The 10,484-nt window shown below is 39.9% G+C and overlaps 1 protein-coding gene across 1 annotated transcript in view; it reads right to left on the bottom strand.

Annotated features, from left to right (window-relative positions):
* Window positions 1-1,167: 1,167 nt before the first annotated feature.
* Window positions 1,168-10,484, bottom strand: part of samd1b (sterile alpha motif domain containing 1b) — a 16,409-nt gene continuing 7,092 nt past the window's right edge. Inside the window, exons 3-7 of the mRNA XM_079853142.1 lie at window positions 10,311-10,396; window positions 10,011-10,071; window positions 5,277-5,367; window positions 4,719-4,839; window positions 1,168-1,626 (exon numbers count right to left, since the gene is read on the bottom strand). Coding sequence (XP_079709268.1) covers window positions 1,477-1,626; window positions 4,719-4,839; window positions 5,277-5,367; window positions 10,011-10,071; window positions 10,311-10,396 — 509 coding nt within the window. The 3' untranslated portion in view covers window positions 1,168-1,476. The remainder of the gene's footprint in view (window positions 1,627-4,718; window positions 4,840-5,276; window positions 5,368-10,010; window positions 10,072-10,310; window positions 10,397-10,484) is intronic.

Below are 10,484 nucleotides of genomic sequence, written 5' to 3'. Positions count from 1 at the left end.
TGTACTGTCCCTTTAAGAGCAACATTAGACCATAAACCTCGTGCATTTCAGGCATAAACGTCATAAAAACGAAGATATTATTTTGTAAACAAACATACAAAGAAATAAATAAATTGACAGTTTGAGGAACTCGAGGTGCTACAACTGTCAGGTAAAACCAAGTTTCCTGTAATCTGAACTCAGATTGAGCTATTGCACAGAGCAAACTCATTCAGCCTCGAGTGACAGAACCAGTAACAGTCCCGTTTACACGTGTGATGGTCCATCCGGATACGTGCAATTAAGTGTACCGATGCAAAAGTCACCGGAGCTAATGTTAGCAATTCAACGTGTCCCGTTTCCACATCCAAGTTAGTTTGTTAAATGGACCCTTCCATTATTACTTGATTGTTTTACACAAGTTGTGTTCTCAGTTCCCACAATATTTAACAACAGTGATATCTGATGGGCTGAGATATACTTTACAGACTGTGAAGTTCAAGAGCTGCATGGCTTCGGACACATTCTGCAACTGCTGGTGAAGGAATATCTTCATTGCTTCGCAACTTGGACTTCACCTCAAAAATGATTGATATTTACAAAAGTTATGCGCAGTCATCATCAATGGTGATATTCCACAATGATACGGCTGGCGAATCCCAGGTTAAAGGAGTCAAAGTCACTTGCAGGCTTTAAAGGGAAATCCTCTGTGAGATGCGTCCACTTGATTGTGTGATAAACGCACATGACGATGCAAGAGCTCCAAATGGAACACTGGATGTTCTAAGTTCCGTTTTAGAACGTCAGGGAAAAAGAACGCAGTCCATCGCTGAAGGAAGACGAGGGAATCCGTGTCATTGCAAAAGAGTTTAAGTCAAGAACAAACATCCAGTCAGAATTGATGTCTCTCAAACTGTAACCAGACAGTGTTTTTTTTTATTACATTGGAGGAAATTTTAACAAAAAGTGAATGTGTGCTGTGGAAAACATCCAGACTCTGTTTGGTTTCACTGGCAATATTGAAACCAATGAGGACACTGAGAAAAGATGTGCTGCCCTCTAGTGGACTGAAGAAGATCTGCAGAAAAAAACTCCACTTGATGGAATGAATTCAGGGTCAAAGGTCACGAACAGTGGTCTCCATCAGAGCTGAATTAACTCCACAGAGCCAAAAAACGGCTTTTCAAAAAAAAATGGGTGATTCTTCTTAAAAAAGAAACTCTTTTTAATCTTCTTCGTCCCAAAATCTCTCCATGCTTCATTTTCTGTTTAGTTTCAACGGCAGTTTGAAAAAAAAAATATATACATTTGTATGTGTGACTACGCGTGTGAGGGAAGCGAGAAATGTTTCCTGCTCGGGACGTCCTGAACATGTTTTTATGAACACGTGGGTTCTGGGACTAGTATTGTTTGGTAAAAGTACATGCGAGTTGCTTTGTCCTGTACAATCGCTTCATATATGACGCGCTCGTGTGTGTGTGTGTGTGTGTGTGTGTATCAGCAGAAACCTTGGTCTTCTTGGAAGTGTGTCCTCTGCAGGACCTTGACGTGTCTCTCGTAGATCTTGAGGGCGGGGCCGAGTCTGATTGACAGGCCCGTCAGCACATCATTCCTCTGCATCAGAAGAAGGGACTTCCCATCAATCTCCTGTCAGAAACACACATTCAGTCTTTAACGGGTGTAACGATACACTCGTGTCTCCATTCCATACAAATACTAGCGCAATATTTTATGCCAAAATAAAGAAGGGAGTTTTTTTTTATTATTATTAAAAATTACATTCCCCAATTGCATTATTCAACTCAGAATCAACATGCACCAATGCTACATTTGTCTAAATGCCATAATCATTTGTTAACAAACAAGTATTCATTACATTGTTTCTGCCTTTAAATTATTATATTGTTTAAATTAATACATTTTTAGCTATCTGTGATTTTGTATCTGTACATTTCTGAAATGCATAACTCAGTTTCCTCTGATAACAGATCACTCTAAATTGTAATGTGGACTCGTGTATTTTCTGTAAAGCTGCTTTGAAACGATGTGTTTTGTGAAAAGCGCTATACAAATCAATGTGAATGTGAATTGAATTGAATTATTATACATTATATTCAACATTATATATAGTAGTTTAATGCAGTAATGTCAGTGAAACATTCGCTGGATCTCTTACACAGATAATATGAGAATAAAGCATCTAAAACGCTTTGAATAATCATTCTATGCGCTTTAGATGATCAATGCAATCCATCACAGCTCTAATGGCAAGAAAGCATGTCGTAAGGCCTATTCAGGACTCTTCCTCATGTGGACGTCTGTAAACATAAATGTGCTTGATGACACTGTGATGAAACGGTGATTTATGATTTATGATGGTCCTATGAACCCGGGAACACGTGGTCAGTCGCATGATTGTCTGCTGTCAATAAAATGTCATATGCTTGGAATAATAACAATAAATTCATTTTTAACTTGATAATAGTAAAATAATGTCCTATTAATGATTTAATTGTTTAAATCTCCTGTTTATAAATAGTAAACTGGACACGCTATATTTGAAATGGTTTTCTGTCTTGCATTTTCATCTCAAAATGATGGATGTCTTTTTAAAAATATGGAAATTAGTGGAAATAAGTTTTTTTTTTATTATTTAAATGAGGTAAACATAAAGCTGGTTGGTTTATATTTTTAATACATATAATTGTATATAGCTAATACATGTTTTTAAAACTGTATTGCATATATTTCTGCCAAAATAATGGCCTATTTCAAATGTTTACATGCTTTTTTTCCCTTTCTCCTTTTTGTTCCTAAAGTGAAAATCCAGCTTTTAATGTTGTTTATGTGTCTATGTGGTGTTTTTAATCTGCTTTAAGACAAAACATGTGTAAATTCATAAGTCGACACCATTTCTGAGTATTTTCCTCTTAAAACTGCAGTGAACAAAGACAGTCTCAAAAACACGCTTTGAAATCGCTGGTGTTTCTGACGTCACAAACTACCCTGTAACCAATCAGATCAACGTGTGATCGTCAACCAGTGGATCTCTAAGCTGAGTGAGTGAGTGGAGGCGGGGCTCATTTGCATATTCATAGAACCGCGTATAATACGTTTGCGGTGTACAATACGGTGCTCGGCAGTGGACAAAAAGGATTTAAACAGTGAATTTTAAATTGATCTCGGAGATGTGGATTCGGACGGCAATTAAATCAACACACGACCTTGGTGTTCGTCAGAAAGCAGTAGGTAATTTATCCAGGGAATTTTACTCTTTAGGGAGAAAAACACTGACATTCTGGATTCAGACAGCAATAAAATCACAGACTAACTTAAAAAATTACGGATAGGGCTTAAATGACTATCCCCAAACTGTAAATAGTTAGTTCACCCATAAATGTAAATTCTGCATTTACTCATGTTGTTTTCACACGTCACAAAAACATTTTAACATCCGTGTTTACTACAGTGTGAGCGTCGTGAATCACATAAAGCCACCGTGTTTCCTCAGAAGACTTGGATTTGGATTAGATTAGACCACTTGATTGGTTATTTTTATGATGCCTTAATGACATTTCTTGGATCTTTTAAGTTTTAGAGGAATAGCCTTTAATGGACGGACAGAAATATCTCAGGTTTCATAAAAATACAGTTGGAAAATAATCTTACAGGTTTGAAAAGACATGAGGGTGAGAATTGCGAATTGTGGGTGAATTATACCTTATAAATACAGTAAACTGAGTCTTGGATAAAACTAGCTCTACATTGCAAATCATACGGTTTACATCAATTAAACATAATGGGCCCTATCTTGTACCCAGCGCAATTGACTTTGTACGCATGTATCATTCCTATTTTGCACCCGCGCACAGCGGACTTTTCCCTCCACAGACGCACGCCGGTAAACTAGCAAATGAACTTGCGTTCCCGGGGGCGGTTCAGCGTAAAGAGGAGGCGTGTTCCGGCGCAAACGTTCCCTGGTGCTATTTTGCAGTTTCAGAAAACAATTCCACCACTGACCAGGAGAAACCTCGTCTAAAGTCAGTGGCGCGTTGCGCATGTTATTCATATGCTATTTTAAGGGCGCATGCTTGGCCATAATCAATGTAGCGTGTGCTCAACGCGCATACACTTTGATTCTCTCATCTACACAGAAGCAGCAGTTCTCATTTTTGCAAATCATACATTATTACGATAGATAGATAGACAGACAATTTATTATAAAAGCATACATCTAGCTTACACATTTATCCAAATTATCATATACCTGTTTAACCGAAGCTAATTTGGGTGTGTTTCTCCATTCCCATAAATTGTCACTCCTCTGTGTTTTACAGCCGTGACGAGAACGTCGGTCTCCTCGGCTGTGAACCACTCCTGGCGTGCGCCTGGCAAATCCGCCGTTACAATAGCAATCCGCCAAGGAAAAAGCGCGTCTGCTCTTAAAGGGAATGTGAGATGATGCTCTGATTGGTTTATTTCACGTTACGCCCAAACCACACCTATGAATAATGAAGCTACTTCAGACCAACCCATTTTAGATTTGCGTCGGGAGCAAGAGTCATTTATCCCACCGGTATAATAGCAACAGCACCCAAGAGTTGCGTTTTGCGCTTGATACTTGCGTTTCAGATCGGTCAAATAGGGCCTATTGTCGCATTTGTGTATCTGGATATAAGGATGTATCGTTTCTAGAGACATATGAGTGACCGCTTCAAGGTTAATGTAGTTGAGCGCACCTGCGTCCTGAAGGCGAGCGCCTGCTCCGGAAACCCGGCGGCCGTGAAGTAACTCGCCACGTCTGCAACGCTCCAGTCCACCGGGCTCAAGCCACCGGCCTCCAGCTTCACAAAACCAGCTCTGAGACACACACACACACACACACAACACCACATTCATATTAACACATCAATATCATGCACAGCGAATATATAAACACATGAGTAACACTTTACAATAAGGTTCATCATTAGTTAACATTAGTTAACATGCACCAAGAATGAACTGCACGTATACAGCATAGTTTACTAATACATTATTAAAATAAAAGGTTGTATTTAACTAATGTTAACTAATGTTAACTAATGAACTTTATTGTACAGTGTTACCACCACATGTTTGCCGAAGAGAACTGAATATCATAACTCAGTGATAATATTATGATTCACTTCTGGCGATTCTGTTGGAAGGTCAGTTGGTGTTTTACAGAGACTCTTCTTCTTCTTCTTCCCCCAAACAAAGGCTTTCCTCTACACTCTTCCCTCACTGTCTCTCAGTGTTTTCTGTGTGACACTCACATTCCTTCATTCATCCCTCGTTCTTCAGCGGCTCCTGGTGAGGCGGAGGGAGTCAGCAGACACGACGACACTCCCACGTCCAGCTTAAAGCCTGAACAACACACACACACACACAGATGTAGGAAACCACAATACACACACAATAACAACACAATAACAACACACACAGCTGTATGAAACGAAAATGCACAAACTTTTTACATACACACAGAATAACACACACACACACACACACACACACACACACACACAGAGATGTAGGAAACCACAATACACACACAATAACAACAAACACACACACACACACACACATAGATGTAGGAAACCACAATACACACACAATAACACCACAACAACACACACACACACACACACACACACAGAGAGAGAGATGTAGGAATCCACAATACACACAATAACAACTCTATAACAACACACACACACACACACAGATGTAGGAAACCACAATACACACACAATAAGAACACAATAACAACACACACACACACACACACAGAGAGAGAGAGAGATGTAGGAAACCACAATACACACACAATAACAACACATAAATACACATACACACACACATAGCTGTGTAAAACGAAAATACACACAGAATAACACACACACACACACACACACACACACACACACACACAGATGTAGGAAACCACAATACACACACAATAACAACACATAAACACACATACACACACACAGAGCTGTGTAAAACGAAAATACACACAGAATAACACACACACACACAGAGAGATGTAGGAAACCACAATACACACACAATAACAACACATAAACACACATACACACACACACACACAGAGCTGTTTAAAACAAAAATACACACAGAATAACACACACACACACACACACACACACACAGAGATGTAGGAAACCACAATACACACACAATAACAACACATAAACACACATACACACACACACAGAGCTGTTTAAAACGAAAATACACACAGAATAACACACACACACACACACACACACACGTAGGAAACCACAATACACACACAATAACAACACATAAACACACATACACACACACAGAGCTGTGTAAAACGAAAATACACACAGAATAACACACACACACACACACACACACACACACACACACACACACATACACATACACACACACACACACAGATGTAGGAAACCACAATACACACACAATAACAACACATAAACACACATACACACACACAGAGCTGTGTAATGCAAGAAGAATAGCACAACACACAACTATTTAGAAGAAAAAAAATGCACACAGAATAAAAACACACAACTGTATGAAAACAGAACAGTACCACATAAAGCAACACTAACAAACAATTATATGAAAGAAAAACAGAATAATAACAATTTTAAAAGTTCGGGGTTGATACTTATTTAAAGTCTCTTAAAAAATACAGTAAAAACAGTAATATTGTGAAAGTGTTTTCAATGTAATTTATTCCTGTGATCAAAGCTGTATTTTCAGCATCATTACTCCAGTCTTCATTGTCACATGATCCTTCAGAAATCACTCTAATATGCCGAAACATTTCTGATTATTATCAATGTTGGAAACAGTTGTGCTGCTGCTTCATATTTTTGTGGAAACCATGATACATTTTAATGATGCTTTTCTTTCTTTCTAAGCATTTATTTGAAATATGAATCTTTCGTAACTATCACTTTCAGCAATTAATGCATCCTTGCTCAATAAAAGTATTAATTTATTTTATAAAATGTACATGTAAAAACCAAAGCACACAAAATAACTACATAAAAGATAGAATAAAACGACACACAACACAGAACTATATTAAAAAACAAACACAACAGAACAACAAAATACACACAGTTATATATCAATAAACACTCAAACATGCAGTGACATTAACTGGCACAAAGATATTAACACACACACACACACACACACACACAGGCCCTGTTTACTCCTGGTATTAAAGGTGCTCTAAGCGATGTCGCGCGTTTTTTAGGCCGAAACATGTTTTGTCACATACAGCAAACATCTCCTCACCATCCGCTCGCTGCCTGTCCCCTGAACACACTGTAACAAAACGCGGTCTCTGTAGACACCACAGGCTCCACAAACAGCAACAAAAACAAACTGGCCCAGCCTGGACCACGAAACATAACAAACAGTGTTCCAGCCAATAACCGACAAGAATGATCTGGGGGTGGGGGTGGGGGTGGGGGTTGGGTGGGGGTTAGTGCGCGTGCACATGAAGGGGGGTGTGGGGAGTGGAGGAGTAACTAACGTTAGAATTATATATTCGGCTACATAATAAGGAGCTTAAATTATTATTTTTATTACTAAATGTCATCTTGTTGTGTTGTTGGGTGCAAGAATCGATGAAAAATGAGTATGCTGTATCTGGAATTTTTATTTCTAGAAAATATCCACATCTTTGAAATTGCACCGTAGTGTCACTCTTTACATTGTCGTCTTCTTGGCGCTGGCTAGGCAGAACTGCGGATCGTACCACACAAGTCTTTACATGACCATTCAGCACATAGTTATAGGCATCTAAATATATATATATATATATATATATATATATATATATATATGCCCTCAGTTTCTCTTTACCCTTTGGTTTCTCTATCGGGTAGGTGTAGAAGTCAGGCCACTCAACCGGAGGTAGCGTTAACGTTAATCCTGTCAGATCGCCCATCCATTAAGTGATCGTGTACAGGTCAGACAATCTGGTTCCGTCCGTTAAAATTAACTTTTGCAAATAACAATCGCGGCCCTGGACAGTGAGTGACCTTGCACATTAAGATAAAATCGGATTTTCTCCAGTCGTTGTTAAAAAAACAAGCTAACAAACTGGCAAACTAACGTTAGTGAAGCGGCCAGAGGGATCTTTCTGCCTCCAGCTAAGCCCCGCCCACACAAATACGTCACCATGTTTACCAACTGTAAAAGGGTCTATTCTCTTGAATTTTGATATGGCCGACACACGACCAAAGAGACGACGTTCCGATGAACAAATAGCAAAGAAGAGGGAAAAGAAGAAGGAACGTGCAAATTTACATCGTAAAAGCCTTCGACTCGTTCATGACTGTTTCAGGAAGCACAGAGAGAGGGGGAGGGGCCGGGATGAGGAGGAGGGAGGGGGAGGGGCCGGGATGAGGAGGACGGAGGGGGAGGGGCCGGGATGAGGAGGAGGGAGGGGGAGGGGCCAGGATGAGGAGGAGGGAGGGGACGGGACGGGATGAGGAGGAGGGAGGGGGAGGGGCCGGGATGAGGAGGAGGGAGGGTCGAGTGTTATGTTTGACAACACTTCGAACGTCAACAAGAAGTGACGTCACCCAGCATCGCTTAGAGCAGCTTTAAGATGTGTTGTGGTCGACCGGATCACAAGTGGACGATGCTAAAGGTGTAAACGGGTCTAAAACATTTTGAGCTCATCCACTTTTGACCAGTTCCAGAGGAAGTTGAAAACACACTCGACCGGATTACTTTCGTAGTGTAAGCGTATGGAAGCTTATGGGTAGCAAATTTCAATTTGAGATGTAATATGTAAAATGGCAATGCATTTCTGTATTTAAATTAAAATTTTCCAATACATTTGTGCAACGTTTGGTGCAAAATGAAAATGAAAATTCAATGATATAATTTACATTTGCCATTTCATACACTAGTTTTAATATGTAAATTGAATACATATTTTAACGCTTTATAAGTTGCAAAATTAAAATGTATTACAGAAATGATTAGATATGTTTAACATGTTACACTCACAGTTAAGACACTTGCGATTGCATTTCCATCAAGTGTCCCGCAATGAATGTAGCAAAATTCAATGTGCAATTTGAAAATGCATTCTGAGCCGATCACGTGCCCGTCCCGCCCTGTCAATCACTGCGTGAAGGCGGGGCTCGGCAACAGGTAAGCATATACGCTATGGTGCGTGTTTTGAGGTGTTGATATGTTAAACATATCTAATCATTTCTGTAATACATTTTAATTGTATATCTGTAATAAATGTAATACATAAAAACAAATGTATTGAAAAAATTTAAATTTAAATACAGAAAAGAATTGTCATTTCTCATATTACATTTCAAATTGAAATTTGCTACCCATAAGCTTCCATATAAACGCTCAAGTGGTCGAGTGTGTTCAAACAGACACAAAGCAACGTCTACTCTCCGTCTACTGAACTAATGCGTGAACATTATGGGAAGCGCGCTAGCTAGACGGGATTTGCTGTAAACTATCGGCTGGAGACTCAAGTTTGGTTTGAAGATGAAAAACGCAATAAACACAACGTTCTCTCCTCATTCCCGATTCCTAACACACACTCACAGCGTTCGGCGTGATCATCGGCTGTCGGAGCAGAAACTAAAGCTGATGCTCTCCGTGTGTTTTTCCGTCGTCTCCCGTCGTGTTCATATGTAAATTGTGTGAGTTTTTTTTCATCCATTAGATGGAAAGATCTGAAAAAACACACATTTCCCCGCCCATAGACCCTCCCCTCGAAGAAATCAGGACAGAAGTGTTTGAAAGTGGACAAAAGAGGCGGATTAAAACACCAGGTGTGAACGGGAATGAGTCAGGTGTGCCAAAACACATCTTAATACCAGGAGTAAACAGGGACAAACACACACACAATATACAGGACACACAAAGACACACCAGCACCAGAAGATATGAATAAACTCAATCAGAAATACCGCGAAACTTACAGTTTCTTATAGGCATGGATGATGGAGCCTTGACCGTCTCTGCCATCACTATCAGCTGATCCTGAATGTGAAAGAGGGAGAACAGTAGAGAGTGATGAACTCAGGAAGACTATATTCAACAACTAGCATGTAATCTCTGTGGGAGTAATGTTTCCAAACACGCGTCAGGACTAACAGAGCCACAGTGTTGTTACTCGACAGGATGAAGTCCACCCTATGCATGGCTTACATTAAACGAGGAGAGAAGAACAGAACAAACTCTTCCCGGTTTCAAGTGAGCGTTGGACATCTAGTCATTACCTCCATGCTGGGATGATGAAGCTGATCGGCCGTTTCTGTGTGTTTCTCAGTGCCAGCAGACTCAGGCTCAACACACACTGCTTGCTCTGAAAGTGTGAGAGAGAGAGAGAGAGAGAGAGAGAGAGAGAGAGAGAGAGAGAGAGAGAGAGAGAGAGAGAGAGAGAGAGAGAGAGA

Source organism: Squalius cephalus, assembly GCF_949319135.1.
Source record: "Squalius cephalus genome assembly, chromosome: 2".
Classification (NCBI taxonomy): Eukaryota; Metazoa; Chordata; class Actinopteri; order Cypriniformes; family Leuciscidae; genus Squalius; species Squalius cephalus.
Note: the sequence above shows the minus strand (reverse complement) of the source record. Positions and strands in the feature narration are given on the sequence as shown.